The 14,202-nt window shown below is 36.0% G+C and overlaps 1 protein-coding gene across 6 annotated transcripts in view; it reads right to left on the bottom strand.

Annotated features, from left to right (window-relative positions):
- Nucleotides 1-14,202, bottom strand: part of LOC111873237 — a 123,365-nt gene that overhangs the window by 74,670 nt on the left and 34,493 nt on the right. For all 6 annotated transcript variants that reach the window (XM_023867777.2, XM_033755016.1, XM_033755018.1 and 3 more), the window contains 6 exons: nucleotides 13,153-13,331; nucleotides 7,303-7,442; nucleotides 5,503-5,680; nucleotides 3,780-4,022; nucleotides 1,454-1,615; nucleotides 905-1,045 (listed from right to left, as the gene is read on the bottom strand). In XM_023867777.2, the coding sequence (XP_023723545.1) occupies nucleotides 905-1,045; nucleotides 1,454-1,615; nucleotides 3,780-4,022; nucleotides 5,503-5,680; nucleotides 7,303-7,442; nucleotides 13,153-13,331 (1,043 nt within the window). The remainder of the gene's footprint in view (nucleotides 1-904; nucleotides 1,046-1,453; nucleotides 1,616-3,779; nucleotides 4,023-5,502; nucleotides 5,681-7,302; nucleotides 7,443-13,152; nucleotides 13,332-14,202) is intronic.

The raw sequence follows: 14,202 nt of genomic DNA, 5'->3' as shown, positions 1-14,202 counted from the left end.
GGAGAGGAGGGGGGAGGGGGGTTCTCAGTCGCGCAACATGTTACAATATTCTTCATGTAGGAGAAAACAAAGGGTAGAAACCACAGATCTGATACTTTCCCCCTCCAATTGGTTTCTGAAGGTCAAAATAACGTTTTTCCCAAAATCGATAGATAAGTTTCAAGCTTAATTACACCTAGAGAAAGTGAGTTGAGTAAAATCTTGTAATGATATGATTTGTTGTCCATATCATGAGGAACAAATTGGTTTTTCATTGGAGTCTCTAGCTTCAATAGTTATTGAGATACAGAAGATAACGCAAACCTCCATTTGAGCCGAAAACGCGTTTTTTCGCATTATAAAAACGGCTGTACCAGGAGAACCAAGCGGATCACAATTTTTTAACAATTTTTTGAGGTGTGAAAATATGTACAAATAAGTGTACAAATTTTGAATTTTTTTAAAAATGGTGAGTGACCTCTCTGGATGATTTCAAATGGAATGACCCCTGAGGCATTTATGTTTTAATGTTATGCAAGTGAAACTAAACAATGAACAAAAATTAACTAAAAACAAATGGATTCACCACGTCAAAAAAATTCAAAGAGATAAGACTTTCAAAACGAATAACAAAGTACAAACATGCTGGAAGAAGAAAGAAGGGTAAAAACATAATGGGCTATTAGACAACTGAGGCCAAAATGGGCCATCAAATGACACAAGTCCTTCATTTTGATTAGTATAACTGGAAAAATTATTTGAAAGTTATATGAGAACAGAGAAAAATGTTTCTTATAACAGCTGAAATTATTCAAAATGAAGGAACATCCTACATCTGATTGCACAGACACTTAATGTGAAACCCAGCAAGCCAGTTCCAACATGCGTTTCACTTCAGTTTCTAATATTTATATGGACATATTACCTGCAAGACCCCTGGTGTTCCGTCCAGATCTTCTGACTGTGATGCATCTAATTGCAGCATCTGCCCTGTACCTAACACCATTTCGTGCTTTATGATGCGTGCCCTAATTCCTTGAAACAGCACAACCATAGCATGCCACGCCTGTAACACATAATTTCTTCAGTAAATCAGTGCACATTTTCCCAAAACAAGAAAAAGATATGTGCTCCTTCCTTTCTGACATATTCCTTTTAAGCACATACTGTTTAACTTCGCAGATTTCATATTGCTTTCACAGCAGATCATTAATAGTATCAAAAGGGAAGTACAAATGACTGTTAATTCATAACATTTATTTACTCAAGACAGTTCTTCAAAAATTAAAATCAAATTTACAGTTAAGTTTACACCAACCTATTAACACTGACCCCAATAAATAGATGTTCTTAAGTCAGTCTTGTCCCACTTTTCCAATAAAACATTCTTCATATTATTTTTTTGATATTTAGATTATCAGACACAAATACTATAATGATAATGATGGTCACTACATAATAAAGTAAATCTTACAATAAAATTTATCAGTCCAGCAGATTCATTTGATTCTGATGTGCAAGTACAGCTGATGTTGTATACTTTTCCACCTTGTAACATTCCATTATGAAGACACAGCCTCTTCCCTCTTGGTAGTTCCACTTTCTGTGTTAATTCACCCTCGATCTTCCACTGATACTAAACATAACAATTCCAGAACCATTAACAATGTAAGCCTAAAACACAGGCTCTACAAAATTAATGTGATGTGAAAAGTAGTATGCACAAGATGTGTAAACAGATAAACACAGATCCAACAATTCAAGGCCTATAATTTGACCTATTTTAGTTATAATAAATATTACATATTAATTTTAAAAATCAATACACTAGTTTCTGTATAAACAAATTTTCATAGCCAAAACATATTCCTTGCTAACTGACTAAACTGGAGGACTTACTGTCAGGCGATCACAAACTGTCTTGGAATCCAGTAAGCAGATTTCCTTAACAGAAAATTGTCCCTTTTATTGGAGGATACACTTGACGAGGATCACAAGTTATATAATTCAAACACATTGGCCATTCTTGTGAAGAAATATATAGCACTGTGTGCAAGTATATACTAGACAGTCCGACAAATTAAAACTGAACTGATTAATAACTTCAGTATCATTACTTTTCATTAATTCTAATTACAAATAATAAATACCGACGTTGAACAAAAATGATAAAATGTATACACATGAAAATTGTTTCATGTTTTAAAAAGTGGCAGAACATTGTAACTCAACATAGATGAAAAACCAAATAACAATTTATTTACTTTTCCTTTTTCAAATTATCTCCCCAACAACCTCTTAAAAGTTTGGCTACAGGTCTCTGGATCGTTTCTATATGTACACCAAAATCAATGATGGTTATTAAATTATTTGAGAATGTGTCAGAATTTGAACATGCATGATCAGCAACAAGGGAAAACAAAGATACATGATGAAACCAAGAAAAAATTATGTATTTTCTTACATTAATCGCATACACTTTTGCAATCAGACTTCTGGGTGCATGATTTGTGCAGGGTTTAATGAAGATGGTTCCTCATGGAAAATACCACTGTCTGCTCTCGACCAATGATTCTAAATCAATTGCAGGAATTGAAGTATTATGTTCATTTTCACAGCTAGGGGAATCTCCCCCTTCCCACACCATTCTCCAGTCAAGAAGAGCCAGTATTGTTAGGGTAAGGTGAGTTACCATTGGACAGTGTTACCATATGCTGCAAAATTGTTATGTCCTTTTCTTTTGATTGCAAATTGCATACTAGATGATGCAGAATGAGTCTCTAGTTAATGTTAGAAAAATGCATTCATTATCTTTATATTATTGTATTACTCTTCTTTGGTGCCTCATTCTGCAGAAAGATCAAACTTACGTGCTTTTCTTACTACCACAAAACAATATGGCTTTAAAAGTAACACTTCTTTTCCAATTGTGAACTGTATTCAACAAGTTCATGCACCATTTTTGGCATGCCACTCAATCATATTTGTTCGACAAGAGTGTAAATTGCAACATGACAGCAAGTGGATGACATAGAGAGGGGTAGGAGGTTTAGCAGAGGCAGAAGAAGCTATTCCCAAAGCAGGAACAGAAGTGGAATCTTCAGTCATGGTTTGCACTGTCCAGGGTTTCAGAAATTTTGGCTGCACTGTTACTCATCATAAAATTGAAATAGATTCTCTGTGAAACTGAGTATGTATTACAACAGTTCAGCTGGTAATAAAACATCAGCTTATTTTTTTCTTTTGAATTCTACAAATACTTAACAAACATCTTTACACTCCATAACACAATTTCATTAAATACTGCAGAAACAACAAATTTCCAACAAAGTACAACAAAAACATATAATGTATGTGCAAGGTCTTCAACTTCAGATCTTCATGTCATGCCCATCATGCATCTTTGGTGTGGCATAATGCCTTGAGCTCCATTAATATGGTTGCAAATTTATGAAGCAGACCATACAACACACAAAAAAATTCTTGCTGAACTGCCTAAAATATGGTTTCCTTCTCACTTAGATGCCTGCTACTGTCCTGCTCAGACTTTATTGAAAACATTTTCACTTATGCTATATTTTGTGCATAAGAATGGAATGCATGAAATGAATGGTGATTTAGTTTTTCCTACTCAAAAAAACTTGGGTGTGTTATGTATAATATTGTGTGAACCGCACGACAAAATATAGTAAATTAAAAAAATGTTTGTTGTTATTCAATTTAAATATTGAGAAGAGCCTTTTCTACTTTTCTGAAACATTGTAGGAAGCACTCAAAGAGTTTACAAAAAGAATACTTACATTTAAATTAGGTTTCATAATTTGTGGTACACAAGAAACAAATGTAGCTTCAATATAAGACACAGCATTGCTCAGTGTTACAGCTGGTCCTTTTACGACCAATTGGGATGAAATGATTTCAACTTCAGAATCACTTTTCTTAGTGTGAGGCATCACTTGGAAAGAGAACTGCTGTGTCTCCCCTTGTATGCCTAGCATGTTGACCCCACTCACACTTACTTTGTACTCAATGCCTGGCATCAACTGAAACAAAATTACTTGTCATTAATCACTAATATTCATGGCAGTTACAATTTACAGGCTATGGAAAAGACAAGAAGAAGGAGTTGCCTCATGTCTAACAAAGGATCCTATTCATTCACACACTAAGAGCAAGATCTGAGGATCTTCTGGGATGTGATATCACGTAGTCTGGCAGAACGTTACCATCATTTCAGAGGACAATTTTACCATGAAGATGAAGGCAGCAGATTTCTTTAAAACACTTTGTAATATTCTACCAGACTATACGAAAGATGGCAGCAATAAATCTTTATTAATTTACTATTCTTGGTAAGCTAGGAATCAGAAATAAATTACACAGCATCACAGTCAACCGGGGGCATGCGGTAGCATAGGTGGTTGAGGCACCATGCTACAAGCTGAAAGGTCATGGGTTTAAGTCCAAATGAGGTAACTGGATTTTTTTCAATTGACCTAATCCTTCTTACTATGGCCCTGGGGACGACTTAGCCTCTAACACAAATGAGTACTAGGAATTAATTAAACAATTTTCCTGGGAAGTAAAGTGCGGCCGGCACATAAGGCTGACAACCTTACTGCCATATTTGAGCCGATTGTCTAGATAATGTGGGACCCTCAACATCTCACAACCCTATTGGCCTTCACGGCCTGTTACAGGGATAGTTTTACTTTACTTTTTACTTTATTACCATCAACCAGAAGATTTATCTTCTAATGTTAGATACCAGATAGCAGATACCAGATACCAGGGTGTATGATGATTCTAATGATTATTTATTTATTCTAAAATCTTATCAGCCCGAAAATTTGTTTAAGCATAATACTGAGGTATATGACTGAGTGTTATTAAGAAAACTTGTAAATGAGGTACCAATATATCCAGTCACCTGATCTACAACCCGTTATTTTCATCAGGCATGCCCTCCCAACATGTAATAATACCAATACAAAGCAACCATTAGTACAGGTTCCCAAATACCAATGTAATCTAAATATGTTAAGAAGTTTCACAGATGGCAGAGAGAGGGGTTATTAGAAGTCATAAGTACCCATAATGCACTCACAAAACAGGACATGTAGATCACTTTTCTTTCAAAACTCCAAAATGACACAAAATGACACATCAAAAGAAGACTTTCAGACACATTCAGAGTTTCTGTTAATATCCATAACGGGCCTCCTAGCCCTGGAATTTGTACAACAATGACAGTTTCAAAGATTTTACTGTTAATTATTTTATGTATTTTTTAGTTAAATGGAGATACTTTAGTCTGAAATTCTATCTTGGAATTGCTCTTTCATGCCCTAATTATATTAAAGACAATTTGTTAGTAATCAACTGACTAATTCTCAGCCCTCATACAAACAAACTGACATATTAATAAACACTTTATTATTTTGATTATCTTGTTGAGGAAAGGCAGAATAACAAATGCATTGCCATATGGCATAAAATCTGTGTGTAATACTGCATACAAACCATGGAAGTATTGATAGGGATCTGGTTACTTTGTAGAGATCCTGAAGCTTTCTTCAGATATGTGTGAAACATTCTCACACTCTGCCAGATCATCAAGTTGTGTCTCTGGTCCTTTGGTGTAGCTGAGAAATCTAGAGACCAGTTATATTCCAGTTTTTGTCCTTCAGATGATAAAATTCTGAAATTAAAAATATAAATATCTTTAACATTTTACACTAATCACTGTACCATATCAATAGGCTCATTTAATAAATAGTTAATTTAGTAAGGAGACCTTCTGGACTGCGTGTACATTTACCACCCACTCATTAACATCGATCTGGTATATTAATTTGTTTCAAGTTTTGGTTTGAGAATTCAGAATTCTAAATTGGTTAATTTATTACATGTTTTGCCTTTGTGCAATATCAGACCACATACTCTTAATTATTTACATATGCAAATTAACTGCAATGGGTTAAAACCTTGAGAATCACTGATACAGCAACACTGTTCCTTATAATCAAAATATCAACACTGACACACCTTGAATGCATGACCAGCTGGACTGCACACATCACCAAAAAGAATTAAGTTTGCAGTATCGCAAGATACGAGATGGTAACTATCGATATTCACCACCATCATCCCAGCAACACAAAAGTATCTAATCCACTTACCCAGAGAATGAAGTTCTCATTTGTAATATTATTAGGGGTAATTTATTTTTCCATAATTGAAAACAGTAGGATTTAGTATGACCAGAGTTCACTATTGAAACTTTTGTGTCCGCAGATTATTTAAGGTTTTATAAGTTTCATGTGTTTTAAGTTTTAAATATTTTCTAACAATTTTACTGCATATTCTCTTGTAGAGATAATAGTGAACTACGAGTATAAAGAATTTAGTTACATGCAATATGTTTTTCCATCACATCCCATACATGTAAGATGCATCCCAGACAAAGACATTTAGGGAAGTAAACAACTTATCGAGTACACTGATGAAAGTTTTATGTAATTTGATGAATCATATACCTATGAGAGAGAACAAATTACAAGAACCTCAGTTTATTGTAATATTGTTAATTTCCTCCAAAACAGGATCTTTCTTTGACTCAACTAAACACCTGATTCAAGGACTAGCTTCAGTTATAAAAATTCTCATTTTCATTTTGATCTTGTGAGGGTGGATTTTGATGGCAGTGAGTTTCTTGTACAACGCCTGTGGAAAATCAAAAGACTGTGTTGGTTACATCATTAACTGCAAGGTCAGTCACAATCTAAATATTAGAGGATTCTAAGGAATCAGCAAGGGATCTGCAGGCATCAGGTGGTCAAGCTGCTTTGTATCAGTTTGATCTTGTGAGAGTGGATTTTGATGGCAGTGAGTTTCTTGTACAATGCCTGCGGAAAATCAAAAGACTGTGTTAGTTACATCATTAACTGCAAGGTTAGTCACAATCTAAATATTAGAGGATTCTAAGGAATCAGCAAGGGATCTGCAGGCATCAGGTGGTCAAGCTGCTTTGTATAGACCCTACACCAGAATGTGGTGGAGAAACATGCTTGCATCTTCTTGTAGTGAAACTGGCATATTTCACTTCCACAACACATAGATCACAACAGATGATGACTACATTGTGATAGCGAATACAGTATGGTAAGATTAAAAAGATCGATAAGATTTAAATAAACAAGCAGCTTGGACAAATATAACACAATACCTTGTTCCCTAAATTATGCTGACTATCCACAACTTCCTCGACAGTGTTTCAAACATAAAATACACTTTACACAGGACAAGAGAAGAATCAATTACCTTATGACCTGAGGTGGAGATGTGCTTGTACTAGTTGAGGAAGCATCCAGCATCACAGAGCTGCGACCTAGAGCACTGCCAAGTTGGGCATCTGGGCAGATTAACTTTGGTGCTTCCACTTCAAATTGGGGAGTACTAGTCTGATATGGCAATAAAATTTAATACAGACAATCATATAAGAACAAGCCATATACAATTGCAAAATTTACAGACTATCATTTCTCACTGGACAATTGAGAAAAAGGTAATATCCCTTATATTTATTATATTAATTCCTTTCTTGCAAATGAAATATACCAGTAAAAATTCTGATCACCAAAGTCTAAATGGAAGTAGTAGCAGTATAAAATTTGAGTGTGAGGAATTCACAGGAAGGCACTGCATACGAGACATTAGAGTGAGTACTGTTCTGTTGTATGTTACACATCATGTGACCTTGCAACCATGCAAATGCAGCACATGTGACAGAGTGAAACATAAAATAAACCTGATAGGCAAGATATGACAACCAGGATCTGAAATTGAAAAACTTGTCTGTAGCTTTAATAATTGATCTGACTATGTGTTTTGCTTTTATGCTATCTATGTGCAACTTTGATTATAATTCTCTTGTTTTTCTTCACTGACACTAAATGTTTCAGCATAACAGACCATCTTCATGTGTACAGGTTATTGTCATTAAGGAATCTGCTGCTCACTGTAAAGTTGTTAGTTTCTATTGTGTGGTTGCCTCAGATTACTTCTGGTTACGTGGATTAACCATATGTTTTAATTCAGGTGTCCTTGACCTGTATGTGAATGTCTTATGGCTTTGTTTGGTTTGCTGGTTGTGGCTGACTTGAATGTTTTTGTTGGGGTGGGAGTTTGTTGTGCATCCATGAAAATGTGTTATAAAATGTAATAAATGCATGAAGGATTTCAAAAAAGGATCTGCCTATTATTATAAATTAATCCTATTTTTGTCCTGCTTGGCTTTTGGAGAAAGTGTCTTGCTTTTATGAATAGGCAAGTAACAGGAAACAGATGAAGATAACTGATTACTGTACTCATATCTAGGTACAGTAAGGCACAACAATTGATGTAATCTACTGTAATTTGGTGAGTAGGCCTACCTTTAATATACAGTATTAGTGCGGTGTGTATTGTCAGTGAAAAGCGCTGTAATATGTCTTTGATATTACACATTTGGGCAATTCCACGTTAATGTTACGTTAGTCTGTACTTAACTATGTATTTCACTAAAAAATGCAACATTTTAACTCAGTTTTTGGTAGATTTTTACGTGACTAACATAAGGCTACTGTGGAAGTGCCCATTTCGGTTACGACATTCGTTTATAACGACACTATTTTTAGGTCCCTTTGATGACGTTATAACCACGTTCTACTGTATTTCACATGTTCCTTTTTGTATTAGTTATGCTGCTTACCACAAAGTTCATAATGCAAATCTAAAAGAGCTTTCACTGAATAACTTTCTCAATTCCATTTAGTTTATTTCTCTTTATGTCTGAACATATTTCATGTAACACCCAGATTTGAAACAAAAGTATGAAAGAAACATAAGCAAGCCTTATTGGTCCAGTTTAAACTTTGGGAGTTCACCAGAAATTTACATTTCCAAATGATGCAGACTTGCTGCACAATTTTAATTCTTAAAAGACTCAAATGAAATTTCAACAGCTTCTCAATTGTAATCAGCTTGGCGTGAGGCTGTGGTCCTCCTGCTATGGATTTATAGCTTGCACTAACTGTCAAATCTCAGGTTTCCAAAAGACATGCCATCGTAGCTTGAACAGCTAAACTTCTAGCAGGCCCAACAGTATAACACACGCAGTCACAGGAGCAAGACACAACAAAAGCACAACACACACACAATAGTGAAGGAGTGCTCCAACAGAGGAGAATGGGCGTGACTGGCGTAGTGAGGTGTGACGTAGCAATGTGGAATCCTGAACAATTTTAATATTTTTAACGTTCGACATTTGTCAATATATATGATAGATATATATTTTAGTTATTTTAATGTGAGGACAAGGCATGCAATGAACTAGTTTGGCGTGGATGAGTAAGCACCTGAAGATGGCATTATTATGCCGAAACATGTAGTGCGAGTGAGAGAAGGAGATAGATAAGTGTATGCACTGCAAGACGGTTTAAATAAATCATGGACTTCTAGAAAGCGTTGCAAATTCTACATTCTGTCCACACAGCAAGAATATGCCTATGACACTTTCTAAATGCAAAAATGTGACTGCTTATTCCTTACTTATAACTTATAGCTTGTACTTTATTGATCTTAATTAACATAATTTAATTCTATATGTATAATATAAATACCATCATAAATGCAACAATTTATTGTAGTTCTTTGTCTTTCTTCTTACACACTACATGTTTCGGCCATAACTGGCCATCATCAGGTGTATTTCGTTTACATAGCTGTTACACTGCATGTAATTTAAAATTTAAAATGATGATGGCCAGTTACAGCCAAAACATGTAGTGTGTAAGTAGAAAGACAAAGAACTACAATAAAATGTTGCATTTACGACGGTATTTATATTGTGACATGTTGCGCTATGGATGACGCCCCTACCTCCCCGCCAGCCGTGACGTGCCAAGCGGAGCCGAAGTGAGCCGAGTCCCAGTACACTGGTTGTTATGCAACGCGAGTAAACAGCGGTTGCTAGGCAAAGCGGGTAAACAATGGTTGCGAGAGATGACGGTAATAACAGCAGTACCCATTACATAACACCTGCATACACGGCGCCAGACAACAGTGGTGCCCGTGACGTGACTGTTTTCTGTGTTGTCCAGAACGGGGCTAAATAAGGAGCAGCGAAGGCTATTCACAGTTAGTTCTTGAGTTCTCTAGTTACGAGTCAGTCACCAGTTAATTGCAGTACAGTATTTGTGATACTGCCGATGGCAGTAATTGTCAGACTGTAATTTGTGTGATTGTAAGAGCGAATGTGAAATAAAATTGCTATATCAAATAAGGCCTAAAGTTATTTGTCGCATTATATATTATACATATAGAAGTGTAGAGTGCAACAGGATGCTTAAATATAACATAATTTATATTGACTCTACTTGTAGTGAATGGTTATAAAAGTTTTCATCAGGAAAGAGGGATCAGAAATCTCAAATTTCTATATGTCTGGCAACCATAATGAAACTTGAAAGTAATAGTATTAGTACTGAAAAACTGCAATGCTTGACAAGCTGGACTGTGCAACATGCCAATGCCAAATGAGGTTACAAGTCCAATAAAGTTCACAGTACTCTTCTTCCATGTATACCCACTGCCGGAGGTGTGTGCACACAAGTCTGTGCATGCTGCCTGGCATTGCTCTGACAAAGAAGTTATGTTTTGTTGTAAAATGCAGGCCTTTTTCCTTATGGAACTGTAAGTGTAAAACTTCAGCATAACCTCCTCCAATTCAACATTATTAATTCACTATCTCTTCTGCATGAGATAAGTGATTTGAGGTGGCTAAGCTTCTTGGCTGCCTCAACTGCATATCACCCGTGAACTGCTTGTGCCAACTAAAGATTGCTCTTCTTTTTAAACACAATTTCCATGCAAGTTGCAATGTTCACCTTCAAAGTAACAGGAGCATTTAAACTTCTACTATAGTTACAACAGTCAATATAGTAATCCAAGCACAAAAATATTCAAAAGGAACAGTGACGATACATGAGCCAATACAATAGCTTGGAAATAGCTGGGGAGGAACGAAGAGCAGAAAGAACAGCAAAATGGCTCTGAAGCTGAGATTTGTTATTTGTTAAGTATTGCCATATGTCATCTGTACAGGAAAGGGACACTGGTAGTATGCTGACTGCTCACACAATAACAACATACAGGGGCTCAGTTTGTAAGTCTCTCATTGCTAAAGTCAGGTTACAAAAGAAGAAATATATCACAACAAAAGCATAGAGCACAATATATGAGGGTAAGTCAATAAATAAGTTACAAATGGATACAGAACTTAAACAAATAAGAGTTACTGATTTGAAAAATGTTTTTATTTCTCAACATAATCTCCCTGTACATTGAGGCACTTGTCCTATCATTTCACAAGCCTAAACACCAGCAGCATAAAATTCTTTGGGCTGCTGTAGGAACCAGGTGGTGACTTCGCTTTCTACAGCTTCATCGTCGGGAAAGTGTTCAGCCAAAAGATGATGTTTAAGAAGGTCGAACAAATGGAAGTCACTTGGAGCAAAGTTGGGGCTACACGGAGGATGCTCGAGGACTTCCCACCTGATATTTCGCAGTGTCTCATTTGTCTTGGTTTCAGTATTGGGATGCACGTTGTCATGCAAGAACAACATGCCTTTGGTGAGGAGTCCTGGTCGCTTCCATTGAATGGCCTTATGAAGTTTCCTGAGGATGTTACAGTAAGAGTCAGCATTCATGGTTTGTCCTTGAGGCTGCAATGAAGTGAGCAGTATGTCTTCATGATCCCAGTCACCGCTTAGTTTCGACAGCAGCCCAAAGAATTTTATGCTGCTGGTTCTCAGGGGCGTGTGAAACGATGGGACAAGTGCTTCAGTGTACAGGGAGATTATGTTGAGAAATAAAAGCATTTTTCAAATCAGTACTCTTATTTGTTTAAGTTCTATATCCATTTGTAACTTACTTATTGACTTACCTATGTACATAATAGAATAAATGAGCACATCCATCTCAACAAATCTAAACATGTCACAATTCATTCTGTGACATGGCCTTTAGTGGTAATGGTGTATATTCCTGTACATTACAAAAAGACCAGCACACATAAACATTAATTTGTTAAAGTATAATTTCTTGTAATGAAAATGACTTACAGTGTCTAATACAGGTTTCTAATTATAGCACAATGCATAAATGTCATGGTAGTGCCATGGCTTAGGCAGTTAGATGCTGGCTTCTGATTGCAGAAGCCATGATTCGATCCCAGGTGGCTTAATTTTAGATTTTTCATAGATGAGGTGGCACAAGAGCAAGTTTCTCTCTGACTTTCTTTGACTTCTCCCTGATAATCAACTTTCTACAATTACTGCAGACTCATCTACCAAATTCCCTTGAGGTTCCAACAGTCCTGATCAGGCAGCCCATAATCACATTCCAGGTCTTCATCTCTGACCTGGGACTTCACTGGTTACTTGTCTCTCATCCCACATGCACTCCTCTTTTATCATGTTCTCTCTATCCCAACTCTCATCTGTTTATCTGCCTTGTCTACATTTCTCAACCTAGTTCTTAGAATCTGCTAACTTCACAAATTCATTTCTGATATCTACAATGGAATACAATTGATCCCCTTTCATAAAACATGTCCATAGCAATGTGCCCTACATTTCAACAGGTTTCTAGGAGTGCTTCTGCTTTCCAGTCTTAGCTGCCATCCAAATTTTGGATTTTATTCGTTTGTGTTTCTTAATGCTCCAGTCTTCAATCTTCATATCTACTTATGACTTGTTAATATCTCTCGAGCGCAACCCAACTGCTGTTCTATATGTGAAAACAAGTAAGTAATACTTTTGATATAACATCATTTTAACCTTTCCTGAAAATTCCCAAATTCTAAATTATATTTTTAAGAGTTTCGTAACATTTCCTCGCCCTCTGTAAATCTTATATTTTATATAATTTGTATATGGATATTTTTTACAAGATGATCGTGCAATATGTGTCAACTAAAATATTTCCTGCTTTTGCTCTTGATAACAAACTGCTCTCTTGTAAATAGTCATTTATATAGTGTTAATGACAGTTTAAGTACATTTCACTGTCTCAACTACTGCTCTGTGAAAAAATTTATGTCACTGTGTATTAAGATAATGTAAATTATACCTTTGGATCTGGTGGTATAACAGTTACTTTTCCAGATGCAGGAGCTGTGAGTGATAGATCTGACTGCTCCCGGAATACTTTACTGTTTTCCAGTAACTGTAACTCCGAGTTCCCTTGTATGTTTGGGTTTGATCCTAGAGTGACAATAAGGCGGTTGGCCACATAACTGCAGTCTGCACCTGAAAAAGTAAGTAATATCCACTGACCATGTGTTATGTTTATTATTATTTCTTTGTAATACAGCTCCATGCCCCCAAACTTCAATAGCACCTCTTTAACAATGCATTCTTCTGCATTTCAGTCTTAAGTGTCTTGTGTTTTGTGTATTAAAAAAATGTTTCGTTGTTTGCTTGCTTGTTTGTTTCAAAGTGGCACTAAAACATGCTTGTTCTCTGAACACCTATATTTTCGTTTTCAAACCATCATTGCAAATTCCTCAATCATGACACCCGCCATCTGTGACATGCCCAGTTAGTGAACAAGACAACACAGCCTTTGCCTTGACCCTGTGCTCCACCAGACACAAGCAAAGAAATTTTATTAGTCCGCTCATGGCAAACGTTTCTTGAAATCTGTCCATCTGATAAAGTCGCTAGAGACCAAATGAAGCAGTCAGAATTCTATAATTACAAAAGTCCACACTGCACTTCAAAAACAAATTAATACATTATCAAAAAGGGACAAAAATTACATATAACACTGATACTCATATATACAAAAACTGATGCATGCATTAAATACAGTTATCAGTTCTAAATAAGATCTAAAACTGTGTGATGATGGCATATTAACAACCCATCTTGGACATCACTCCCATCTTTACTCCCACTGTTGCGCCAGAAGTCAGAAAACTACACCACCATCCAGTGTAGGATCTGTCGGAAAATTTTGTTTTCATTTTGGTACTATACAAAGAATTTATTTCCCTAGTGATGGCTTATGATCTGGAAGTCTCTGATTTTATCAACACTGACCCTTAAATAATGCATGGACATAGGTGCTAGGCCTCATGTGTGTGGAATTTTCTTTTTGTGTTCTTTTGTGTATGTC

This window comes from Cryptotermes secundus, unplaced genomic scaffold (genome assembly GCF_002891405.2).
Source record: "Cryptotermes secundus unplaced genomic scaffold, Csec_1.0 scaffold21, whole genome shotgun sequence".
In the NCBI taxonomy this organism is placed as follows: Eukaryota; Metazoa; Arthropoda; class Insecta; order Blattodea; family Kalotermitidae; genus Cryptotermes; species Cryptotermes secundus.
This window is presented reverse-complemented; position numbering and strand designations above follow the sequence as displayed.